This window comes from Lolium rigidum, chromosome 6 (assembly GCF_022539505.1).
Source record: "Lolium rigidum isolate FL_2022 chromosome 6, APGP_CSIRO_Lrig_0.1, whole genome shotgun sequence".
Classification (NCBI taxonomy): domain Eukaryota; kingdom Viridiplantae; phylum Streptophyta; class Magnoliopsida; order Poales; family Poaceae; genus Lolium; species Lolium rigidum.
This window is the reverse complement of record NC_061513.1, coordinates 293,005,581-293,030,401: the sequence shown is the minus strand read 5'-3', so window position 1 is coordinate 293,030,401 and position 24,821 is coordinate 293,005,581. Positions and strand designations below refer to the sequence as shown.

The 24,821-nt window shown below is 46.1% G+C and overlaps 4 protein-coding genes across 5 annotated transcripts; 3 read left to right on the top strand and 1 right to left on the bottom strand.

The window, feature by feature from the left end:
- Positions 1–1,265: 1,265 nt before the first annotated feature.
- On the top strand, positions 1,266–4,343 carry LOC124668316 (very-long-chain (3R)-3-hydroxyacyl-CoA dehydratase PASTICCINO 2B-like). The gene is made up of 9 exons (XM_047205482.1): positions 1,266–1,342; positions 1,422–1,539; positions 1,740–1,758; positions 2,181–2,269; positions 2,375–2,428; positions 3,024–3,094; positions 3,201–3,291; positions 3,428–3,467; positions 4,273–4,343. The coding sequence occupies exons 1-9, from the start codon at positions 1,266–1,268 to the stop codon at positions 4,341–4,343; spliced, it is 630 nt and encodes a 209-aa protein (XP_047061438.1).
- Positions 4,344–6,931: 2,588 nt separating this feature from the next.
- Positions 6,932–9,451, top strand: LOC124661587. Of its 2 annotated transcripts, XM_047199462.1 has the most exons (3): positions 6,932–7,074; positions 7,346–9,160; positions 9,377–9,451. In XM_047199462.1, the coding sequence occupies exons 2-3, from the start codon at positions 7,580–7,582 to the stop codon at positions 9,428–9,430; spliced, it is 1,635 nt and encodes a 544-aa protein (XP_047055418.1). In that variant the 5' UTR covers positions 6,932–7,074; positions 7,346–7,579; the 3' UTR covers positions 9,431–9,451. The 2 variants fall into 2 exon arrangements, with proteins under 2 accessions (XP_047055418.1, XP_047055417.1); XM_047199461.1 differs by having other exon boundaries at positions 7,346–9,451.
- Positions 9,452–11,601: 2,150 nt separating this feature from the next.
- On the top strand, positions 11,602–15,605 carry LOC124666976 (inner membrane protein PPF-1, chloroplastic-like). The gene is made up of 12 exons (XM_047204311.1): positions 11,602–11,934; positions 12,603–12,713; positions 12,815–12,889; positions 13,074–13,134; positions 13,368–13,441; positions 13,538–13,642; positions 14,033–14,140; positions 14,219–14,322; positions 14,425–14,574; positions 14,650–14,773; positions 14,921–15,066; positions 15,204–15,605. The coding sequence occupies exons 1-11, from the start codon at positions 11,617–11,619 to the stop codon at positions 15,023–15,025; spliced, it is 1,335 nt and encodes a 444-aa protein (XP_047060267.1). The 5' UTR covers positions 11,602–11,616; the 3' UTR covers positions 15,026–15,066; positions 15,204–15,605.
- A 6,138-nt stretch (positions 15,606–21,743) lies between these two features.
- LOC124660883 (ricin B-like lectin R40G3) lies at positions 21,744–23,855 on the bottom strand. The gene is made up of 4 exons (XM_047198723.1): positions 23,226–23,855; positions 22,797–22,919; positions 22,415–22,649; positions 21,744–22,067 (listed from the first exon to the last, which is right to left on the bottom strand). Coding segments are annotated over exons 1-4 (975 nt in total). The 5' UTR covers positions 23,841–23,855; the 3' UTR covers positions 21,744–22,065.
- Between the last annotated feature and the right edge of the window lie 966 nt (positions 23,856–24,821).

The following is a 24,821-nucleotide window of genomic DNA, read 5'->3' as shown; positions in this document are numbered from 1 at the left end:
AGGAGGGGCACGTCCGTTTCTGGGGCATTCTCGGGCGCACCCTCTCGGCCGTTGTCGACGACATCCACAATATCGCTTCAAGGTTAGATATACCACCTTCTCCATCGCCAACTCCTCGGGCTTCGGCGCGCTGGATGCCGAGGAGGACGAACTCTTCTTCTTCGGGGTCGGCGCGGTCGGCGCCTTTCTCGCACCGCGCCACGCCGTATAGCGTGCCGAAGCGCGAGGTGAAGGAGGAGCCCGAGTACGCGATGCCGCCCGTGATTTGGAGGCGCGGCAGCATCACCATCCGCGAACCAGCGCGGCATCAGAGGCGCGTCGAGAGGGCCCTCCTTGTTCTGAAGCCAGAGATGAAGGAGGAGCAGGACGACGAGGAAGCCACGAAGGCCGCAAAGATGGCGGAGTACGAGCAGCGGTAGCACCTCATCGCCAGCAGCGATGACCCCGAGGACTGCCCAGGGTTGCACGCGGCGTTCATGGCGTCGTTGAACGACAAGGATGCCTGGAGGGGCGACATCGGCACGGTGAAGCTAGGCCCAACAGCACGGTGAAGGACGAGCCCACCGACAAGCCCGACGAGCGCGGCAAGAAGGACGCCGTCGACGCAACTTTCACCAGTACTACAACCCCTCTGGGTGCCGCAAATACTACTAGATTAGAGTTTAGGTTTAAATTTCATCGAATTTCGTTTAAATCCATGTAATATATAGAAAGTTTGAATGAATTCGATTGTTTTCGATTAAATTTAAAAAAATCTAAATTTCTATTTGAGGGACGCGACTGGGCAGCGACGTCTCCAAACGCGACACGAAGAAATAGCGTCCCCAAACCAGCGCTGGATTAACGTTTGGACTCGCTTTAGTAACGCGAATGGAGATGCTCTAACATCCACTTTCCTGCACTGCCTTGTACTCGCACGTGCATCAGTGCCGATGCAGCCACTGTACTCGCACGTGCATCAGTGCCGATGCAGCCACACGGCATGCTCGTCACATGCATGGACGTAGCTGGACGGACATCGAAATATAAGTGGTTGCGGCGGCGACCGTTGCACTGCTTAACCGTTCAACACGTACCGTTCTAATACAAAGGATTGCTCAATCTCCATCCGAGAAGCTCCACTGGTCCATGCTACGAAGATGCTGCTGTACTCGCTAAGCTTACTCCTAGCTAGTATATATTAGTTCCACTGAATGCAGAGCACCAGATCAGATCGATTGTTGCGTGACCGCGTGCGTACAGCAGATCTGTTACGAGTACTAGTAATGGCGAGCAGGGCCGGCGGGTCGGCGGCGCGACGGGTCTACCTCTCCCTCTACAACTGGGTCGTCTTCTTCGGATGGTCAGTCAGTCACCCCATCGCTCTGTCTGTCAATCAGCTTACAGTCTGGTATCTTCATTTGCTTCGTGTATGCATGTAGGGCGCAGGTGTTGTACCGTGCAGCGTCGGCGTTGCTGCTCGGGAGTGGCAGCCATGAGGCCGTGTACGCCGCCGTCGAGCAGCCGCTGCTACTCGCGCAGACCGCCGCCTTCATGGAGGTACGTCTCTGCACCCTACAATATTATTCCTACGTTATGATTCCTTATCGAACATTCAATTTATTTTTCACCTAGCTAGCTGGTTAAGAATTACCAGTTCATTGATTTCTTTGCGCGCGTGTGGAGACTGTGATGAGGTACTGACTAAACATTTCTGTTTCTTTGCCTCCCCTGTGATGGTGTTTTTCTTGGTACCACAGATTCTTCATTCCATTCTAGGTAACAATAACCAGTTCTTAATTCGTTTATCTTGCACTATCCCTGTTTGTGAGGCCTGGACATTATTTTGGTTGTGTGCATCATTGATATCTCAACTAGTTTTTTTACATTATGCCATTGCAGAGTTTAGATGTAATTAGTATCAGCTTGACATTTCTACATCTACTTATTGAAAGGAATTCACATTTGAACATTTTTTTATATTGTATTGGGTATCACTATATTGTGTTCGAGCAGATTTTGTGTTTATAAAAACACACTAAAAGTGTGACAGGGGAAATTTAAGTCAAATTTGTACACATGAACGCAATTTAAAAATTTGAGAAAGTTTCTGCCATGTCAGATTGAATTGTTTCCCTTCGCGCCCCTGGTTCACGTTCATTTCTAAAACCTTGACCTGATACATGCTGAAATGTTCCAAGGCTTCGTGAAGTCCCCGGTCTCTGTATCTCTTTCACAGATCAGTGGAAGGTTGTACCTCACATGGGGCATCCTGTGGACCTTTCCTGAGGTATCATCATCGGCTCCTCTTCCCTACCAAGTCTTTCATATTATACACATGAATTTAGTTCTAGTTTCTCCACAATATTAGGTGATCACTCTGACTAATTTGCAGGTACAATCTCATATTCTTGTTACTTCTTTGATCCTAAGCTGGTCCGTCACTGAGGTAACACATCACTGAGTTTATAATGCAGTACTTAGTATGATATCAGCAAACCCAGTTTCTTGTGTTCAGCTTTTTTATAGAGTGAATTCCACTTTTTACCCTCTAGTTTTGCATTCATGACACTAATTACCCTGCCGAGTAAAAATTTATTTAGATGGTCCATTTTAAAAGAGTTGGACTCTTGTTCTTTTGTGTGTGTACATTGGGCAAGGAGTTAGGTGATACTTGGGGTACAAAACTATCAAAGCGATAGTGATGAATGAAACATATGGATTTAAAAAGTTTGGACATAATCAACAATTAGGCCCTCTGATATTTACATATATTGTCGCTCCACATCGACGTATCATGCCTATCCTATCTAACATTAACAAGCAAGATGGTAAATTGGGGCTAAACCGTGTTTAAAGTCTCCTAAATAGAATATTTTGGTAGAAGTTCCACTAAATGGGGTAATATGTGTCACAAATGCACAGCTACAGGGTAAAAAGTGAAATTCACTCTTTTTTATAATATCTAGTGAAGTTAGCAAAAAAAAGATTTAACTTTTCTTCACTTGAAAGTGATGTTTCAGAAACTTGTTGGTTGCCTGCAGGTCATCAGATATTCATTCTTCGGTACGAGAGAGACATTTGGGTTTGAACCTTCCTGGCTCCTTTGGCTCAGGTAGGTATTGGTTCTTACTAAATAAGAAGAAATCAATTTTTTCAACACATCTTTTAAGAAAACTGGTGCACTTTTAGCAAATTATTTTGAACCAACTTCTTTGCAGGTACAGCACATTTCTGGTGTTATATCCTATCGGTTTGTTAAGCGAGGTTGGCCTAATCTTTGTTGCCATGCCCTCCATGAAGGTAACCCAAATTAATAGCTGAAGATATTGAGAGCTCCATTGGTAACAGTCTCTTCGTTACATGCTCTGATATTTGGGGTTTAACTCAGACATCCGGGAAATACTGCCTTACTATGCCTAATAAATGGAATGTCTCCTTCGACTACTACTATGCATCGGCTGTCCTCACAACTCTTTACGTTCCAGGTAGACACTTTGGTCTTCTTGCAGTTTTTCTTCATTTCACAACCGAAGTAATCTTTTTTTTTTCAAACAACCGACAAGAATGGTGTCTAATAATGGATAGTACGTGAAATAGTTATAAACAATGAACCATGTTTTTATGGGGAGATTTTTGAAGCCCTTTAGGATACATTAGACTTGTATACATGCGTTACACTATGAGTTACTTCGGTTCATTTGGACTAAATGCTAAAGTAGATGGCCCTCGTTGTTGATGTCTTCTAAGGCCAGGACGCCCACTTCGGCATAGCTTTGGGTCTGCCCCGTGCAAATTGTTTCCATTTCTTCTTCCACATGATGTAAGCCAGCCGCTTCGCTTGGGCTTGATTCTCTCTTGTCGATCTGGAACAACATGCCTTTCCATCAATCCTCAACCATCATCTAACCAAGTGTAGAACAAGCACCATACCTCCTTGGAAGGGGCACTCCTTCTCGAGTTAGGTAGTAGCTAGTCTCCGATGTGCCGAGGAGAAGTTCGCAAAAAGGTTCATTCGGCTAGCCGCTGAAGGCAATATTTTCGACCGTGAGGATGTTGTTATTATTTAACTAGACAAGTGAGCCAAGTGCACTTGGGTACCCCATTAGCCTTGTAGATCTTCTGCATCAAGAATTTCGAGATGAATTTGGCCTTGCGGGTTTTGGGTGCATCAATTGATGCAAAGCCTGAGATGCTTCCTCTAGTAATTTCAGAATAATGTTAAATTTATTTTTCTAAAAAACAAAGTTGAATTTCAACAATACACTAATTTTTTCATCTGGTCGTTTGCAGGATTTCCATACCTGTTCCGTTACATGCTTGCTAAGCGGAAGAAGGTCTTGTCAGCGGCAAAAACTGCATGATAGTGCAAGTGCTTCTTTAGCAAAACCAGTTGAAAATGATAGAATGTGTACTGTCGCAATAAAGTTCTTTCTGTGAATCTCTAATCGTGTATTGTACCACTCATAGATCACTAGCTTCAAGCTCCCAAATTGTTTTGTGTGTAATATTTGTGCTGGTTACGTTTCAACCATGCATTAGTCGCAAGAAATGGCTCGCTGCAGTGTTCCAAAAAAAATATTTCGTATGACTTGTACCATGACTAGCTATATTTTCCATGCATCAGTTTCACTAGTGAAAAAGAGAGCTTTGGTTTTTTTTCTCCAAAGAGCATTAACACCGGATTTGGCACGAACCGGGACCAGCCGAGGCATTAGCACCGGTTCGTGCGGGACCTTTAGCACCGGTTCGTAACACAAACCGGTGCAAAAGGTTTTTCTGCTCCCCACGCACCTCCACCCCCTAGTGGATCGCCTTTTTTAATATTGTAAAATAGAAAAGAAAATGATAGAAAATTCAAAAAATAAAATCTTTTGAGATTCCTGTATGTTACGCAACCTACTATTAGGGAAAATTAACAAATTTGAAATTTGAAAATTTTTGCACAAAATTTTTAGAAAAAGGTAAAATGGCATTAACTTTTGCCTATGACGTCGGAAAAAGAGTATAATATATCAAAATGATCGTCGGAAAAATTTACATCCAAATTCACCAGGATTTACCCGGTTAGCCAATTTTTAGATTCTCAAAATTCCAAATTAAAATATGAAAGCAGGAAGATTTTAGTTTTTTGCTACAAATTTAGGATTTTATATATTTTTTATTTTTTAAAAATTAAAATTAATAATTGCATTCTGCATAAAGATTACTATTACTTTTAGCAAATTATAAGATTTTCAAAATTTCAGGTTTTAGGTTTGGCAAAAAAAAATTAAAAAATTAAAAATAATACAAATTATAAAGTTAATGTTTATTTATTTATTCATGATTATTATTACATCATTACTTTTGTTTATTAAAAGAATTATTTGAAATTCGAACAATAAAGAAATATAACATCGACCGACATGTTAATAGGATTGATATGATACTAGTATCACATACATGCGTGCGAAACACTTGGATGCGGAACCGAAAGGAACTTGAAAGTTAAGCGTGTTAGTGCTAGAGTAGTGGGAGGATGGGTGACCGAGCGGGAAGTTTGAGCACGAGTAAGTAATTGGACTAGAGATAAAAGTAGTTAGAGACTAAACTTGTGAAATAACTAAAATATTAGAAATTCTGAAAAAAAAGACAAAAAGAGGGAGTGAAAAATAATTCGGAAAATTTACGGTAGCAGGGTTCTACCGCGGCAGTGTTTTGGAGCGTTTTCCTGCCGCGACAGACCCTTTAGCACCTGTTACGGGCGCCCGACAGCCGCCACGTGGTGCCCCTTTCCCACCGGATGCTTTGCACCGGTTGAGCATCCGGTGCATATGACCCTTACCAACCGGTGTAAATGCCCCATTTCCCATTAGTGTTTTTGCAGTGGTGCAACCTAGAAGGAGACATTGGCATTGCTATTTGTTTCAGGTTAGCTAATTAATTATGTTCTATTATGAAAAGGATAAGCGAGAAATGGAAGGTGTAACGTTGGCATACGTTGTACTCCCTCCGTTTCTATTCACTTCGCGTTGTAGGTTTAGTTAAATTTGAACTTTACTAAGTTTGGTCAGAAAATAAAAAATATCAACATCCATAATACCAATACCAAAAGCACATGATATGAAAATATACTTTACGACGATTTCCACAATATTGGTCTTACATTATGGAAACACCCACACCCACATACGTGTAATTACAAAAGTATTTTCACAACCACCTAGAGAGAACACCACCTGCTTTCCACATGCTCTACAAGGCGCTTTGAGCCGCCAGGAAACACTTCATAGTACGTTTTTTATCGCTCGGCGCAAGCACATACTTTTTCTTTTCTTTAGCTGGAACCATGAAATTCTCACGTAATACTTAATAAGACATATCTAGTTGAGGATACAGAAGCCAGTCCATTGAAGCTATGGATTTTTCCATCATGCCCTTCCGACTAGTCAAAGTATTAATTGACTCCTTGTCCAGCGCTTGCACAAGAAAGTCGCCCAATGTCACCATCGACGGGCCAGATCTGGCGAACCTTCATCACCCACTAATGGCAGCGCAGCCTCCTTGCCGTCTTCTTGCTCCGAATCCTCGCGAGCGAGGAGCCAGAAGTGTGACCCGCACAACCCGTTGCCCACTGCCAATAGAGACACCGTTGAGAGGGTGCATGGTCGGCTCCCATGCGCCACACTGGTCACGAGAGGAGTGGGGCGAGAGACACACATCGATCATTTCTCGTAGAGTCATAGCATTCGGGCAGGCCAAAAGTTGGTACTCTATTTGAATTCTTCTAGTGATTGTAATCTAAATTTGAGCTAAAACCACAATAACAAGGGAGAGTAATAAACAAGCTCTTAAATTCCGAAGCAAATTCGGACGAATTCAAAGCAAAATTCGGACGAATTCAAAGCAAAATTCATGAAAGAAGAACGCGGTAGCAGGTTGCGACCCGTGAAAGTGGACCCCTGCCCCGTTCCTCTACCTCCTCTTCTCCATCTCCTCACCCTCTCCTCCCCGTCTCCGGCGACATTTCAGGCCACGACCCAAGAACCTTCGCCCCCCTCTCCACGGGGGAAGAGCCGCGGCCTCCGGGGAAGCTTCCTTCTCCACTCCGAGGTAACAACAGATCCAGAGATCAAGTCCTCTTTCCTCCCTCCGCTTCGAATTTCATTTGCTGTGGCAACCCCCCTAACGGGATTCGCGAGGTTTCCTCCCGGCACGGTCCGTCATAAGATTGGTTTCTACGGGTGAAATTTTATTCAAACGATAGTTGCTATCGAGGGCGATGAATCGACCTGCTTAGATAGAACAGAGAGACGGCTGGCTAGGATTTTTAACCAATTCAATTCTTGTGTATACCTAGTTAATCCTTCCATTCGGTTTTCAGGTCTGCGGCGTCGGCTTGGCCTCGATTGAAGATCTCGATTTTGTTTTCTTCCCAACCGAACAAAGGAAGGATTGCTCGCCGTCGCAAATCTTGATCTGTGGGTTGGTGGCCCGTGAGTAATCCGTGCGGCTCCCGTAGGAGGAGGAAGGAGCAGCAGCAGCAAGAAGGTGGAAGAAGAAGAGCCGGCAGTAAAGAATAGGAAGGACCAAGGAGAAGGAGAGGAGGGAGCTCTCCATGGGAGGTGAGCCCCTCCTCACCACTCTCTCCATGGAGAACGGCAGCAGCAGCGGACACCCCTCCACCCTCCTCTCCATGGACCCCGCTGGCTCATCACACCTGGCCTCCGCCGAGTCCTCCGGCGCCGTCAATGGGGCTGGCGACAGGGAGCTCTTCATCATTCCGCGGCACGAGTCTGCGCGGCAGGGACCGCCCGACATCAACCTCCCACTGTCGGCAGACCCCTCCCCGGCGCCCGCCTTGTGGAGCCTTGACCCTTTCGACATTCTCGAGGTCGGTCTCAGCACGCAGACTTACGAGTCTGAGGTCCCGCTCACGATTCCAAAGCCGAGCGGCAATGGCAACGGCAGCGCGGCGGTCGGGGTGGGCGCGAGGAAGTGCGCCAAGAGAGGGGACAGCATCTGGGGGGCGTGGTTCTTCTTCAACCACTACTTCAGGCCCGCGCTCGTCGACAAGCCCAAGGGGAAGCTGACACGGGACGCGTCCGGGAGCATCTCCGGCTTTGACAAGTCTGACCTCCGGCTCGACGTCTTCATCGTGCAGCACGACATGGAGAACCTGTACATGTGGGTGTTCAAGGAGCGGCCCGACAGCGCCCTGGGGAAGATGCAGCTGCGGAGCTTCATGAACGGGCATTCCAAGCACGGGGAGCCGTCGTTCCCATTCAGCGTGGACAGGGGCTTCTCGAGGTCGCACCGCATGCAGCGCAAGCACTACCGTGGCCTGTCCAACCCGCAGTGTCTTCATGGGATTGAGATCGTGAGCTCGCCCAATTTGTCAGCGGTCCCTGAGGCTGACATGAAGAGGTGGGCTGAGCTTACAGGAAGGGAGCTCAATTTCTCGATACCGCCTGAAGCCAGTGATTTCGAGTCGTGGAGGAACCTTCCGAGCACTGATTTCGAGCTCGACAGGCCCCAGCCACAGGTGGCATCGAAGAATGTCGGGGCACATAGCTCTCATGTTCATAAGAAGGCGCTGAATGGTTCAGGTCTGAACCTTTCCACGCCGCCGTCATCGGATGACGGGATGGACCTCTCACCCAAGTGCAACAAACGCCGCAAGGACTTCTTTGCTCACAATGGCGTAGAAGAGGACTGCGCCGCAATGGCGGCGAACAACTCTTGCTCCGACAGAGAGCAGGAGGTAGAAGTCCAGACCGGTGGCGAACCGTCCTGGATGCATGAGTTCACTGGTGTGGCAAAGCATGCAAGTGGACCTGTTACTGCTGCCAAGACCATATATGAGGATGACGAAGGCTACTTAATTATGGTGAGCATGCTTTTCTCCGACCAGCGCAGCCTGAAGGTCACCTGGAGGAACACGCTGACACACGGCGTCGTGAAGATCTCCTGTGTGAGCACCGCCCGCACACCCTTCGTTCGGCGGCATGACAGGACGTTCAGGCTGACCGACCCAGCCCCCGAGCACTGCCCTCCTGGCGAGTTCGTGCGGGAGATACCCCTGGCCACGAGGATCCCTGAGGACGCGAGGCTCGAGGCGTACTACGACGAGACTGGCACCGGGCTGGAAATCATGGTCCCCAAGCACCGGGTTGGGCCAGAGGAGCACGAGGTCCAGGTTTGCATGAGGCCCCCACATCTCGGCGACAACAATGATCTCGTTTTATCATAGAACAGGAAAAAGAAAATACCATCTAGCATTTTAGATCATCTGTCCGGTGTCATGCAATGCCATGAGACGCCGAACAACATAACAAAGCTATCTGCAGCATGAACTAGTCGAACTTTTCTGTCTCCCCTAGGTAAAAAAATCTCATCTGTACTTTTTGCACAGGTACTGCATCACTATGTTGGTGGTGATCCCCTTGACTATTCATCCTTCATATGAAAGCATGGCAAGTTAATAGTATATTCCGTGTATCTGTGTATATTCCGAGTTATTGGGTTCATAATAATGTCGACAGCTACTACTCTCTGGGCAGAGAGAGTCTGTTGTCATCACCATTGTTCGCTGTAATCATTGTCGTAGGCATCTTAGCATAATATGCCCTGGATCTCTTTCACCTGAACCTGTGTTCCCAGCTTGGTTATTGCTGGTACTGTACTGGTGATGTTCATAGCTTAATTTCCACAGCAGCTAATAGTAAAAAATTTCATCCTTGTTCCTGGGTGATGCTGTGTCAGCAAAGATGCTGTTTTTACTTGTCTGAATTACAAAAGATTGGCAAGTTAATAGTATTCCTTCCTATGAGCTTCAAAGACGCTGTTGATTCTCCTTCTGGGCTTTGTACACAGGTCCCGCATCACTGTATTGGTGGTGATCCCCCTGATAGGAATCGGGTTGAAAATAACGTGGATAGGTTGCTGGTAATGCTCTGTGAGCAGAGATTCAATTGATGTAGCTGTTGTTTGCTATGATCATTGTCTGTCATTAGGCAATCTTAGCAGAAATGGTAAACCTCATACTGGTTGCTGGTAACATGCTGTGAGCAAAGGTCTTTCCATGTCTGAGGACAAGGATGTATTCTGAGGATCAGGTTCATAATGACCTTGACAGCTACTACTTTGAGCAGCGTCTGTCTGTCGATGATATCGCTGTTGTTCTTTGTTGCTGTAATCACTATCTTAGGCGTCATCTTAGCATACTATGATCCGGACCGTTTTTGTCACAAGTAGAAACTTGGTATTGTGTCACCTGAATCTGTGCTACAAGCTTGGTAATTGCTGGTACTACTGAACTGGTGAGCTTAGTTTTCACAGCAGTTGATAGTAAATCACATCCTGGTTCCTAGGTGATACTTTGTCAGCAAAAATGTTTTTTTTACATGTCTGAATTACAAAGATATATTTGCTTGCTGTAAAAAAAACGAGATGTATATTTTCTTACTGTAAAGAAACATGATCTATAATGCCTGGAGGCTGGGAGAAGAGGAGGTTGCAAAGGAATTTAAGATCTTTTTTGGTTTACATGTGGCTGGCAGCGAGCCATGCCGCTCCCATGTATAGCCTCTGCTTCTCTTCTCTGCCTGTGTGTCTTGTTTATGGCCAAGAGGAGAAGTAACTGTGATGTGAACACTTGTTGACTGTCTTTTGTGAAGAATTTACTGTGAAAAATTCTCTAGGTTTTTCTGCCTCTCATATGAGCAAAATAAATGAATTAGTAGAATGGAAGTAGCGTTTATATCAGTGGAGTCCTTTCCTATCTTTCCTAGTATAACTTTTATTTTGCCAAAATATGAAGATTCCACTGTTGAACTCAGGGAGCTGGTGACGAGATGAGCCACTAGAGAAAGGCGTGTTGACGTGTTCCTCTGACGACGGATCGTGCGGTGCTCGGTTGAAACGAAACCAACCAAGCGTGCCAACCCTTGTTGGAATGAGAACATTCTTGTGCAAAAACATTCTTGGATTTCTGTACACGTTAAGGGCACATCTGTTTTCAACCAACCTCTGGAGCCAAAACACGAACACATGGTTGGGAGCGGAATTGATGAGAAATTTTGGACATGGACTAGGCCAGTGAGAAAAAAGAAGAGAGATAAGTTTAGAGAAATCAGCCAAGACCCTGTGAAACAAAATATTTTTGTCGCCAATAGCATAGCACAAAACCGTGGAGTTTGAGTTGATCTTTGAAAACGAGTTTAAATTTCCCACAAGCCACAAAGAGTAAGGTTGACCTTACCCATAAGCTGGGACACACGTTCTGTAAAATTAATAAAATGCATAAGGTCAACATTAGCCATAAGCCGGCACCAACTATTTTATATTCTTTAAAAAACAACCATGTCATTCTATTTTTTTCAGAAATCGCAAACTGAACCTTGGGCTCGTTCAATTGTTTTTGCGTTTTTGTTGTTGTCTGGTGCATTTGAAAATTAGGCAAATTCGAAACGAAATTCTCAATTTGGGAAGAATTCAGGTGCGCCGAGTCCGGAGAGGATAAAGCGCCATCGTCGTCTTCTCCTTCTCCACTCGCTCCTCTGCTCTGCTTCCGCACCACCACCACCACTCGCTCCCACCTCCACCACCGCCCCCGCCGGTGCATGAAGCCCTAGCCCCGCCGCACCCACCGCGATGGCCAAGGCGCTCCTCTCCTCCTCGCTGCTCCCCTCCCTCCCGCGCGCCACCGCGGCCGCCCGGCTCTCACCGCTCCCGTCGCTCAGCCGGACCGGGTGCCGACGCGCGGCGGGCTGCAGGGTCAGGGCCAGCCTCGACTCCGTGGGCGGCCTCCACGCGGCGCTCGAGCGCGCCGAGGCGGCGCTCTACACGCTCGCCGACGCGGCCGTCGTCGCGGGGGCCGGGGGAGCGGCAGGAGGGGATGTGGAGCAGGCGGTGCAGAAGAGCGGCGGCTGGTTCGGGTTCATCTCCGACGCCATGGAGGTCGTGCTCAAGGTAAAGCCTGGAGCTTGCTAGTTTGTTCTTCTTGGCGAGTCGACTCTGGCTCGGAATTGTGGTGCAACAACTCTGAAAACTTACTACAACACCCATCATCGGTTGCTCCTGTTTGGGGGTTATTAAACTTACTGGTTAAATATCTACTACCTGTATGTAGCAGGTTTGTTCTTGGGGTAGAATTGCCATTGGTGATTGATTGTGCAAGTATTGCCACCTGCTGAGTATGACTGGTACTCTCAGTGCAACTACTCTGAAACTTATTACAATACCGATCACTCCAATTAGTTGCTCCGGTTTGGGCGTGGAGAGAGGTTCCCTTGAAGCCTTTGTTACTCAGATTGTACTTTTAGGAATTTGGTTTTTGAAAGTTTAGGTCCCAAATGGTTTATGCAAGTTCCTGGTGTGTCTTTTCTGTCTGACTCAGTGACACTTGCTACAACACTCACCAGTCCAATGCTTATTAGCTCCAGTTTGCGGCTGGAAAGAGGTGCCCGAGGAGCCTAGGTTATCCAAACTGTGGTTTTAGCCATTTTGTTCTTTGCTAGTTCCAATCCCAAATGCTAACATCTGGGGGCATTTTTTTGGTTTTTCCAATTCTTAGGAACATGACATTTGTTGAGTTTGCTGTGCTGAAATACTGATGCTAACTGAGTTCTGCCATACAGGTGATGAAGGATGGTCTATCGGCGGTCCATGTGCCCTACGCGTACGGGTTCGCCATCATCCTGCTCACCGTCGTCGTTAAGGCTGCGACTTTACCGTTAACGAAACAGCAGGTGGATGGTCTAACCTGACTTGAACCAAACCGATGAGCATCCTCTCATGCATATAAATGAATTGAGTAGGATTTATAACAGTGCTGCTTGTCTGTTTTTAGGTCGAATCAACTCTGGCGATGCAGAATTTGCAGCCACAGCTTAAGGCGATTCAGAAGAGATACGAAGGCAATCAGGTTTGTCTTTTTCGGCTGAAATTTAACCATTGATGTACTATGGGGTTCTTGTGATTTGTTTCCATATTGGCATGAGCCCATGATAGAATTATGTTTCCCCTAATGAGGTGGTTTTGGATTCATCTTCTGAAGCAGGTTTCTTTTGTCTGTATCTGATCTACTGCTTCTGCATAACTTTTATTAGGAAAGAATACAGCTGGAGACTGCTCGGTTATACAAGACAGCTGGAGTTAATCCTCTAGCAGGTTTCTTAATTTTCTCATCCTAAGCCAATTTACTTCTATACTTAATTGACTTCGCTGATCCATTTGCATATTGGCTTCTGAAAGACTTTTATTTTTCATAAATCTTCCATTATATATAAAAAAACTATTTTCTCGTAGAGTGCCATTTTTTCTGTTACCAAGCTGGAATGCTATTTAGTTTTTACTGTTATAGCTTTTCTTGAGTGGTGTCTTATTCTTGTTGGTTCTGCCAGGATGTTTGCCAACTTTGGCGACAATACCTGTCTGGATTGGACTCTACCAAGCTCTTTCAAATGTAGCAAATGAGGTATTCTAAATCCCACTTCACCTAAAAAAAATAAACCTACCTTTTGAAGTTTGTTCCTCTCGAGTCTTTGGACTAAGTGGCTTCTATGACATGCAGGGGTTGCTTACAGAGGGATTTTTCTGGATTCCATCTTTGGGAGGCCCTACAACGATTGCTGCTCGTCAAAGTGGCGCTGGCATTTCATGGCTCTTCCCTTTTGTGGTAATAAAATTAGTTACCTATAAGCATGTGCGAGATTGTGCATTCGTGGTTGGTTTCAGGGAAAATCTTGTGTACTTCAGCTGAGCCACTGTTAGCAATATAATGTTGCTTCCCATAGCTACTTGGACAATACATTCAGCAGTACCCAGGCAACAAATTATTTGATGTTGTTGTGAGATAATGGCAGGATTTGCTATGCCGGATTTTAAAATCTGTACTGTAGCACCATGACTGAAAAAGTTGGCCATGTAGCATATCAATCTTGTTTAAATGATGTATGATATCTTTTTCTTGGATTATGCTTGTAGAGAAGTGACACTGCACTAGTTATATACTCGCATCACAGAAATATGCTGAAATTTGTACTAACATTTGAAATGAATTGTGCAGGATGGTCATCCGCCAATAGGCTGGCATGACAGCATATGCTATCTTGTGTTGCCAGTGCTACTTGTTGCTTCGCAGTTTGTCTCCATGGAGATCATGAAGCCACCCCAGGTGAATGTCTCTTTATTATGTTACAGCACCGCTATAAAAGCTTTCAGTTTTAAACTTTGGTGCTTCTGTTTGCTGCAGAGTACTGATCCATCGCAGAAGAACACTCAACTTATTCTAAAATTTCTTCCATTTATGATTGGGTATTTCTCTCTGTCGGTGCCATCAGGATTGTCCATTTATTGGTACGTGCATCTTCTGTTAGTGCTACATTACATGTACTCCTTCCTTCCCCAGTGAGTTTTTGCAGTTGATCAAAATCTGTACCGTGTGTTGACTCCATGTAGGTTTACAAACAACGTCCTCAGCACAGCCCAACAGATATGGTTGCGGAAACTGGGAGGAGCAAAGCCTGTTGTGAATGAGGGAGCAAGCGGAATCATAACTGCTGGACGAGCAAAGCGTTCGGGTGCTCAATCAGGCCAGGGTGGGGAAAGGTGACTTCAAACTTCATCTGCCATCTATTTTAACTATATATGCTCTGGTTGTAACATTGAAAACATTATGAGCAGATTTAAGCAGCTAAAGGAAGAGGAGAACAGGAGAAAAGCTACCAAGGCACTTGGTGCAGGAGATTCGAATGGTTCAGCATCAACTTCAGATGATGAAGAGTCGGATGAGGATACTACAGAGGAGGTACTCGTTTTCCTTGATTCATATGTATTGCTGGAGCATTGCGATGTGGACAACCGGAGCTAATCATCAGTTATTTCTCTGCAAATAGTTCATGAGAACATGAAATTTGAAATTCATGTTCAGTTACTGATGTAAACGTGACAACAGGGAGGAGCCGTAGAGGAAACTTACATTGCCGGCACCGACAAGAAACTTCCTACTTACACCGGAAAGAAGGGCAAGAGGTCGAAAAGGAAGCGCATTGTGCAGTAATGTGGACAGAGCCTAATTGGAATATGTTTTTGTCAAAACTGGTAAGGAGCACTGTAAGCAGATGTGCTGTCCAAGCTTTTGAAATGCAAAAAAAGTAAAGCTGCTTACAATGGACAGATTATTTCTCTATCTCCACCCGTGTTACCTGTGTACTATTCATAACTATCTATAGTTACAGGTTAATTCAGTTGACCAGTGAGCTGCCGACGATCTCGGGTACAATTTTGATGACTACTTGCATGGGAGGCCTGATCTTCAGATGCAGATAGACAAAAGTTTTACTGCAGGTATTTGCTGGCAAGCTGTAAGATGGAAATACTAGTTGGTTCAGTCAGCAATTACGGTAGGATCATGGGTTAAATGGAATATTAGGCAAACCTGGTTCAGTTTGAGGAGATGATATTTGGAAGAGGTACATAAACTTCCATGTGCTGTTCTGTAAGGCAGGTTTCGGAAACAGCTGGAATCTCATACCCTGTAGTACATGTGTATTTTCTCTACCCCCTCCTGTAACCTAATACTAACATTGTTGTTCTCGGGAGTACACTGTATGCAAATCGTACGAAATAGTTTGATGGAATTGTCGTGTCGCCTCGTCAGAAGTGGGTGAGATGAGGTGATGGTCAGTGGTTTAAGTGAACTTTATGCTTAATACACAACGCTTGGGACAAGTTTTGTAATGATCTTTTTTTTTTGTGTCACCATGCAGTTTGTATGTTTTCTTTTGTGGATAATGTATTGGATAATGCTAGTTAATTGTTTTTCGAAATCTCTTTATTCCAAGTTGCCCCTATGTTTGAATGAATGCCATTTAGTTATATTTAAAATACATTGGACAAGACCAATACACACAATATATTTCAAATCTAAGGATAATGAAACTTTGTTCAAGTGTCACAAGATCAGGTGATAGATAATAGAAGAAAACATCCGTTAGAATATTAGGCAATTTTCGAGTGAGTTAAATTACCAAAAACAATATTACAGATGCACTAGCATACTTAGCCATACACATCAGATTAAGCACATGCATTAGATCTGAACATTGAACAAATAGCAGTGCAAGGTAAGAGAGAAAAAGTACGTACATCGTGACCGGGAAGGTCGCACCAGCAGCAACACCACCATAGCCATCGTTGATGTCTCCCATAGTGTAGTCGGATTTATCGAGGAAGCAGTCGAACCGGTGAAGAAGAACACGAACAGCAGCGAGCAGTCACGCCGAGACGCTCCCCAAAAATCTTATCGTCCGCCTCCCGGTGCAGGATCTCAACGGACAGGGTTTCGGAGGCCTGCTCTCCCGGACGGCCTTGCACGCAGTCGCCCGGATGGGGGAGACTAGAGAGTAGCATAGCAAAAGGAACTTCTTCGTGTGTGTACCCTCCAGATCTGTTCTGTCTCCTGCTATAACCTGGGAGGAGAGAGAGCCGACCGACCGCGTTACCAGGCGTAGGAAGTCAGGGACACGCGGCGAGCATGGACATGGATGGTTGACACGTACCCAACTCAGTTGGTACACCAAGCAAAAAAATTAGGCTTCCTAGAAAGTGTCTCGAACTTGAACTCGAGTCACGAAACGCAACGTGCGTGGCGAGCGGCGGAGGAGGAGGAGTGCGCGAGGGTTTCTTCTCTTCTCACTCACTTGGAAGGACTAGAATAGCAGCCTTTATATACCACTCCAACTCCCTCCTAACTAGCAATGTGGGACTAAACTTTATCCCTAAAGGTTGTCTCCAAGCTGCCAACGTGATGGGCCTTGAGATTTCAGAAATTGTAGGCTACATGGGTTGCCTTACTAGGCCATCTACATCCAACAATCCTCCACCAAATATCAGAGGTAGATGACATATTAGTTCCATTCGCTATTTAATATACCTGCACTTCAATGGAAATTGTTAAGTTGAACTTCCACTTAGGCAAGGAGCTACGCTTGACTACAACTGAACAATACACTATGCCTTGAATTGTCAGCCTTGTGCAACAAGTTCCACTCAGTGCCGGCATGGTACTAGGCTACCATAGCCTTCCCCTCAGGTGGACCTTATAAGTTATACTCCTTGGCTCTTCATGAGCTTATAAGTCAAGTCCTACGCCGTTTGATTGTATCGTGATTCGTGAATGAGTTACAAATTGGGTTGCAACTGAGTTTTTTTAGTTGCAAGTAGAGTTGCAACTGGGTTTTTTTTGCAGTTGCAAGTGGAGTTGCAACTGAGTTTTTTATGGAGTTGCAAGTGAAGTTGCAACTAAGAAAAAATATCCGAGCCATTAGATTTACTTCGTGATTCGTGCTAGTTATTAGTTGCAACCTGAGTTGCAACTGAGATTTAATGACATCATATGACTGAGAAGGAAACTAGTTCTCGGTCGACTGAGAAATAGTCACATCCATTATTTAACTACAAAATGTACACTACTTAATTGAATAGAACAAGACATCTGTAGATATATATGGATATTCGTTATTATGACAATGAGATACTGTCCAATGGTGCCCAGCCTCGGATCTTCTAGTTTACCAAGAGAAAGCAAATAAATATATTATCACGATTTTCAGTGGAAGTGCACCAATTATTAGCAGGCGGGATCAATCAACTGTGTACAATAGTTCGAGCTCAGAGAGCCAAAATGATACTACACAAGAGTTCTCGAACAAAAAATATTATACATTACACTACCATAACTTGTGTCGTTGATAGACTATTGAAAATAAGAATACATGAAAACATAGAGGGGCTACTAGACCATAGTGGATTGTTTTTTTACCGACACAAGAGTTTCAAGTGCATGTTGCAGAGAACAATATTGTCTGAAAGATAGCCCAGCTTCCCCGTAAGGTCCGCGCATTTCTTGGTGCAAGGATCATAGAGTTGCAAGGACGATGACCCCGACGGATATCTTTGCACAAGCAACTTGTCGCCACCATGCATCACCCTAAGCGGCATATGAATACCACATGATATCCCAGCTGGGATAGTGTACATTTTGGTCCAGTTACCTTTATGAAAATCGTCCAGGATCCATATGTTGGTGGCTGAATCATGCTGAGGTAGAAACATATGCACGTTAATGCACCTCTTCTGGACCACACAAAGAAAACCGCTGAGCTCTGTTATGCAGAGTGATATTGTACTGCACATTTCTGCAGAAAATTGCTCCCATGGACCTTTGATTGGTTGGCTATTCCACTGTTCGTTGTCGAGGTCAAAGCAAAGCAAGGTGCTAGATGTCCCTTGCGTCAAGAAGTACATCACACCGTTTATAGTGACGGGAGAGCAATTGGCATCGAGGACACAATTTGTGACCGAATGTATCTTCATCCTCCATGTTGTATCGACACCTAGTGTGAGGACCTGACAAGTGTCGCCTAAGACGAGCCGGACCACCTTGTATACGCTGGACGAGGCAGTGCGGCCGATACCGAAGGTTTCGTACTGGCGTCTGACAAAGCAATGCATTCTCTTTCGCACCTCCACTCCATGGATGGTCGAGAGCACCTCCCCGGTGGCCAAATCGACCACACGAACAGCTTTGCAAGGACCATCGATGACACACACAATGCCGTCGTCGATGTTCGTCATGGGTAAAATATCAGAGCCACCGACGCCTTGGATAAGTTTAACGACGTTGCCGCTAAGGTCCCTGAGCCGCAAGTCACCCTCTTCATACCCTCGGAAGTAGCCGGTGTCAGCAAGGAGAAGTTCGGGCCGGCGAGACTTGTGCACGGCGCGGAAGAAAGGGCACGCCACTCCTTGCACACACATCGGAACCGGCGGAGGGAACTCGCCGGCGTCCTGGAGAGGATGTCAAAGATTGTGTCGTCTGGTAGCGAGACGGTGCGCGGTGGCGTCTGGAAGCATATTTTCGTCTTCCGTATGTGTGCAGGTTCTACCCGGCCTCCACCGTGAAGTGTAAGATAACCTGCCGTCCGGAAACTGATCAGATAGATTGTCTTTTGCTTATATCGATTGATATCTCTTGTTTTCTAACTTCTAATTGGTTGCAACACACGTATATATAGAAGTTGGAATCGGAAGAAGAGATAATAAAAAGAAAGTACAGTTACTATTTATATATATGGCCGACCCCGTTACATATACGAAAGATACAGAAATGATAAGTAGATTGGCTAGTCTCTTTTAATTGGTATACGACCCCAGTACGTGTTCCATCGCGTGCATGTTTGCATATTGGACTTGGACTCTACGCAAAACAAAACAAACAAAAGGAAAAAGGAAAAAACTGGACTTGGACTCTCACGCATTTACGGAGTACATTGTTTATCAAGGCAAGATCTTTGTGGAACTCATTACCGATGGAGGCACTTGGGACGACGCCGCTTGGCGAGCGCTCTCCATGGCAGGACCTTCCGTCGGAGCTGCTGGGCCTCGTACTGCAGCGCGTGCCTTCCCATGCCGGCCGTGTCCGCCTCAGTTCAGTCTGCCGGCCGTGGCGCGACGGCGCCCGCCTGCAGCCTCCGCTGCCACCACTCCTTCCTTTGCTCCTACAGCGTGATGGTACCTTCCTCAGCCTCCCTGATGGCACGGTTCACCGCATCCCCGTTCCAGACGGCGTCTCCTGCCTCATGTCCACGGGAAGCATGCTCTTCCTTGGGCACGGCGACGGCAGGTGCTCCCTGTTCAATCCCTTCTGCCGGGACACGACGACACCTCAATATGTTGATGCCGACTGCTTCGGTTTTCAAATTCCGTCGGGTGACCCGATCGTCCACAATGTCCGCAAGGTGGTGATCATGTCGGCCCACATCATCACCATCCAGCAAATTCACAAGCACAACAGTGCCCTATCTATTCGCCGCCGGAGACAATCGACCACAACGGTGGAGGTCCGGTGGACGCCGCCTGTCGACGCATATAGCTTTGACGCCGAGCTCTTCCAAGAGAAGCTCCACGTCATTGTCAACACCCATGTGGGCACAATCGATCTCTATGTCATGGATCTCATCAAGGACGACAATGTCAGTCTACAATGCATACTCAGCACGCCAATAGATAACCTATTCCTACCAGTTGGTCACATCGTGCACCGCTACCTGATCGCGTCCGGTGATCGCCTCTTGCTGGTGAGGCAAGACATCTGTAAGTTAGATAACAAGCTCATGTCAGCTCAGTTCGAGGTGTTTGAGGCTACGGACCTGAGCAATGGCCATGCACAGTGGAGAAAAGTTGATACGTTGATGGGACGTGCTCTCTTCCTCAGCGCAGGGTGCTCCGTTTCGCTCCCGGCTGGTGACCGATATGCAGGAGCTAGAGAAGATTGCATCTACTTTCTGAGTGAGCTTGGCAAAAGAGGAATTAGGGAGGAGAACCTCTCCTTGGGCATTTACGACCTTAGAAAAGGGACACTTTTATCACTGCCGTCCGAAACGATGGTGGCACACCAAGGTCCACATATAGCATCTTGGCTTTTCCCTAGTAATACTTGAGTTCTGCGAGTACAATTACGGCATCAGTATCCTTATGTTTTTTTGGTTGATAATATTAATTAGAAGCTTCTAGTACTCAGTATTATTTTTTTCTACGATTGTTTTTCTTTCACCACATTCAGCAGGAGCATACTTCTACCTAATAAACTTGACTTTGTATTACAAAAAAGAATCAAGCAAAAGGCTAAATTCGATGAAGATTGAACATATTCTTCCCGATCCATATTATTTATAGCTAATATGGATGTATCGAGCTTAGATGGCTACACCAGAACGGTTTTCAGGATATGGTCAACAAGAAAACCTGTTGCTGCAACTACCCCAATACAGAGGTGGAATAACAAAATATATGCGACCCTCCATCCAATGCATTCTTTTGACTTCATCATTTTACGACCACCAATATTGACATACCGTTTTACTTATGGCATCACAGAGAGATTTGGAAATATCAAAACACGCCATGGCATAAGTGCGGATCGCCTCAGCAACATATTTGATTAGGATTTCTCTAGCCGCCATGGACATAAGTTGTTTTTCCTTTCACTCTATAATTCTCTTCCAGATCTTCTATTCAATATATGCAAAGCACTTGGTTCTGGACCGACCAATATAGGTTTGTAGACCCAAATACTTTCCCTCTATAACCTGGGAACCAATTTCCAAAGCTTGCAATAACAGATTCTTAGCATTGCTCCTAGCATTTGCACTGAACATAACTGAGGATTTCTCCCTATTTATCATCTGTCCCCAGCATTCCTCATGTATTTGTAAAATCATTTTTATTCGCCTCAACAAGCAAAACGGAATCGTCCGCAAACATGAGATGATTGGCTCTAGGAGCTGTAGGTGCAAGTTGAATACCCTTGATCAAACCATCTTCTTCAGCTTATTAATCATAGAAGAGAAACCTTCAGCACAAAGCAAACAAAGATAAGGAGATATTTTCTTTCTCCTTGGCAATCAGTTTTAATGTTGCAATCAATGGGATGATATCACATCAGCATACTAATTCGTTGAGCGCGAGGCATCTTAATTTTCACTCTACTTATTCAGCCATGGCAACAACCAACTACCCCGGCCGACACTCTATACGTGGACAGGGCACCAACAACTATCGAAAAAATGGAATACAATAAAGCAGCTGGATGGAATCATATCGGCATGATCCCAAATCTTCACTCTCGAAAATGATAACCTACCTATCTAGCAGCTGACATCTACTAGAACTTTTTAATAGACGAGGGGAATTCTTCATCCAAAACAAGATCAAAGTGCCCAGACCTCAAAAGATCTCATGATAAAAAAAAATAGAGTACATATATCTCCATTACAATAATTTGATGGGAAAACCGATTCCTGTTACAACCCACAAACATGTCAAATGCATGCATCTACAAGCAACTGGTTTGTTTGTTCAGACGTTCATCACACACAACTGGTGCAGCAATCCATCATTACAAATTGATCATAATAGAACTGCTAAAAGAAAAAGGCACACCGCTCACATCGCATTGGCACCATCCTTTATTCCAGAAACATTCAGCTTTATTACAGAGACGGCACTGCTCGAACCAACAATGTTTGCAAGCATTGATCCTGTCGAAGGTACAAGACATGAATCAAATTGCCAAATTGTTACCCGCAAAAAAATATTGCCAAATTGTTTTTCGTAGTGTTTGAACAGCAACGGTACTCAAACTGCTAGTGGCGTGGTTTCAAAGATGAAATGAGGAATTATTCAATCACTTTTATGCACTTTTGAACTGATATCTCTATATTCATGATTAGAAAATAAACAAACAGTCAGTGAAGTTGTACGCCACGGTTTAGATGATTTGGACAGAAACTTAACTGAAGAAAGGTTGAGATGATTTGGACATTAAACGGAACTAAAGCAACAGAAAACAAATACTCTGGAAAGCAGAGGAGACTATGGGACTTACACCACTCGACGATCTTCCAGCGCTGGTTGTCGCCCTCGGTCCACTCCCAGAGTATGAGTGTGGTGCCCTCGCGCACGCCACCATTGTCCTGGTTGGGGTCGCCGTTGAGCGCATCGAAGTTGAGGTAGATGTTGTTGACCATCCTGATGCAGCGGTACCCATTCCCGACGTCCCTGCTCTCGGTCCAGAGGACGGACTCATCCAGGGAGTTTGCATTGTAGCGGGTCAGAAGAACCTAGCAAAATACATTGAATTAGTCAAATGTAACGTAAGATGTGTTAGGGACACTTTGATGAGACAGCAGGGAGTGCAGCATAGTAGATAAATAAAAAAGGGATGGATGGAAGTGAAGAGTGCATAAAAGAAGGGAATGAATGATTACAGGGTGGCTCTGTCCGAGTGAGTGCTTGAGAGCCTCTCCTGTTGCCTTGTTGACGAGGGCGAAGGCCGGGTATCCTTCCTCGTCCTTGACCCTGGTGCTGTACTTCATGTCCTTGATCCAGTGCTGCACATCAATTAGGAACAGACGGTGAGAACGCGAGATGATTGAAAAAAAAAATCCAATTTTTAAAGGAACATTTTTTGCTGCTGTTGTTGATCCCTAAAAAATACAGTACTGTAAGACATGGACAACTCTTTCGCAAAAAAAAAAGACATGGACAACTGACATGAGCACATGCGCCAAATCTGCAGATCCCGAAATCGGATTAGCCATTTGAGATCAGGCCATGGAAGCGTAGTAGAGCACCTAGTAACAGAGAAGAGAAAGAAGATGGCTACGGATCGACGACTGGATTGGATGTGTGTGTACCTGGGCGTGGTCGTCCTGGTCCGTGCGGAGGAAGCACACCTTGTCGCCCCGGGTGCCGAGGCTGAATCCGTCCTCCCCGGCCTTGCACAGGATCCGGTACGTCTTCTCCGTGGCGACCGCCGCCCCGCCCCCGCCGGCCCCTTGGTGCGGGCGGGTGTCGCCGCCGTACCCTCCGTAGTGCGGCCTCTCGTCGTGGCCCGATTCGTGGGACACGTGGACGACGTTGCCGTGCGCCGGCGCGCCGTAGCCGCCGCCTCCGCCTCCCCCGTACGCCGCTGGGGCCGGCGCGTGGCGGCCGTAGCCGTCGTCGCGGCCGCCGCCGTATGCTGCTGGGGCAGGGGCGCCGTAGCCGCCGCCTCCCCCGTACGCCGGGTCGGGCGCGTGGCGGCCGTAGCCGTCGTCGCGACCGCCGCCGTAGGCCGGGGCGGGGGCGTGGCGGCCGTAGTCGTCGTCGCGACCGTATGCGGGGGCTGGGGCGTGGCGTCCGTACTCGTCGTCGTCGCGGCCGTAGGCCGGGGCAGGTGCTCCGTATCCGGGCGCGGGGGCGCGGCGGTCGTCGGAATCGTCGTCGTCGCGGCGACCGTGGCCGTGGCCGTGGCGGTGTGGGAACTCCATGATTGGTCGGTCGATCGGTGGGGAAATGATCGGTGGGGGTGGATCTGGCCGAAGAAGGCCGATCACTATATATGTCCACGACGGACGGAGTGAGTGGCATACGTGGCGCCAATGAGACGACGCACTACTACTACTACTGGACTGCTTCAGTTTCGCAACCGATCGCTGTCGATGGCGACTGGTGGACGCGTCGGACCTACGTGGTGCGTCCACGTGACCTACGCGTTGGCAGCATGGTGCACCGTGCACGTCGCAGATCACATCATATTCGGATCATATCAACCAACCTGTATATACACAATTATTGCTTAGTTTTGAAATTTTTTTTTGGCGTGTGCACTTGCTGCAGCTCATCTTTGATTTCTTGTTTGATTGGTTTTTATTTTAAAACGTGGCGGAAATTTTTCCTTTTTTCTTCTTCTTTTCGACTATGTACCTCACAGACCTAACAATATAAAGTTGGCACGCATACAAGCAACATGATACAAACGGCTTTACCGCTGCAAACTGTCGTCGCCGCAACTAGCAAAGAGCACACGCCCGTCCTTCGTCGTGAAACGCCAGAGAAGGGGAGCACCAGCAGTTGGTCAGTTCTTTGACGGTGAAGAAACTTCTAGCTATGAGGCGCTAACTTTCTAGGCTTGTAATTGTTTGGTTGGGCTTTTACACCATCTTTCTAGACTTACACTAGTACCCAACCCAACCAAACGAGTTCAAACTGTAGTGTTGTGCTTGCACATCCGGCCGTGTTCTTTTTTTACGCTACTACAATACTAGTTCATAGTCGAAACACGCACCACGTTCATGACGTGCTTTCCTTTCCTTTTTGGCTTTCGACAAATCCCGGACTCACACGCCCTAGCACTTATGAATAAATTATAGGGTATGGCACCGCATACATCACATGGCCTCAACGCTGGAAACCGAGTCGACTGCCTCATTTCTCCTCCACCACTGAATAGGGAGAGGAGCTCCAACGCC

Bases quoted from the DNA above. Each gene is read 5' to 3' on its own strand.
- LOC124668316 (XM_047205482.1), top strand. From the start codon at position 1,266: ATGGCGAGCAGGGCCGGCGGGTCGGCGGCGCGACGGGTCTACCTCTCC. The intron at 2,429-3,023 runs GTAACACATCAC...GGTTGCCTGCAG, and splicing joins TAAGCTGGTCCGTCACTGAG to GTCATCAGATATTCATTCTT. The intron at 3,095-3,200 runs GTAGGTATTGGT...ACTTCTTTGCAG, and splicing joins TCCTGGCTCCTTTGGCTCAG to GTACAGCACATTTCTGGTGT.
- LOC124661587 (XM_047199462.1), top strand. From the start codon at position 7,580: ATGGGAGGTGAGCCCCTCCTCACCACTCTCTCCATGGAGAACGGCAGC. The intron at 9,161-9,376 runs GTTTGCATGAGG...CTTTTTGCACAG, and splicing joins CAGAGGAGCACGAGGTCCAG to GTACTGCATCACTATGTTGG.
- LOC124666976 (XM_047204311.1), top strand. From the start codon at position 11,617: ATGGCCAAGGCGCTCCTCTCCTCCTCGCTGCTCCCCTCCCTCCCGCGC. The intron at 11,935-12,602 runs GTAAAGCCTGGA...TCTGCCATACAG, and splicing joins CCATGGAGGTCGTGCTCAAG to GTGATGAAGGATGGTCTATC. The intron at 14,141-14,218 runs GTGAATGTCTCT...TGTTTGCTGCAG, and splicing joins AGATCATGAAGCCACCCCAG to AGTACTGATCCATCGCAGAA.
- LOC124660883 (XM_047198723.1), bottom strand. From the start codon at position 23,840: ATGGAGTTCCCACACCGCCACGGCCACGGCCACGGTCGCCGCGACGAC. The intron at 22,920-23,225 runs GTACACACACAT...ATTGATGTGCAG, and splicing joins ACCAGGACGACCACGCCCAG to CACTGGATCAAGGACATGAA. The intron at 22,650-22,796 runs GTAATCATTCAT...GTATTTTGCTAG, and splicing joins CACTCGGACAGAGCCACCCT to GTTCTTCTGACCCGCTACAA.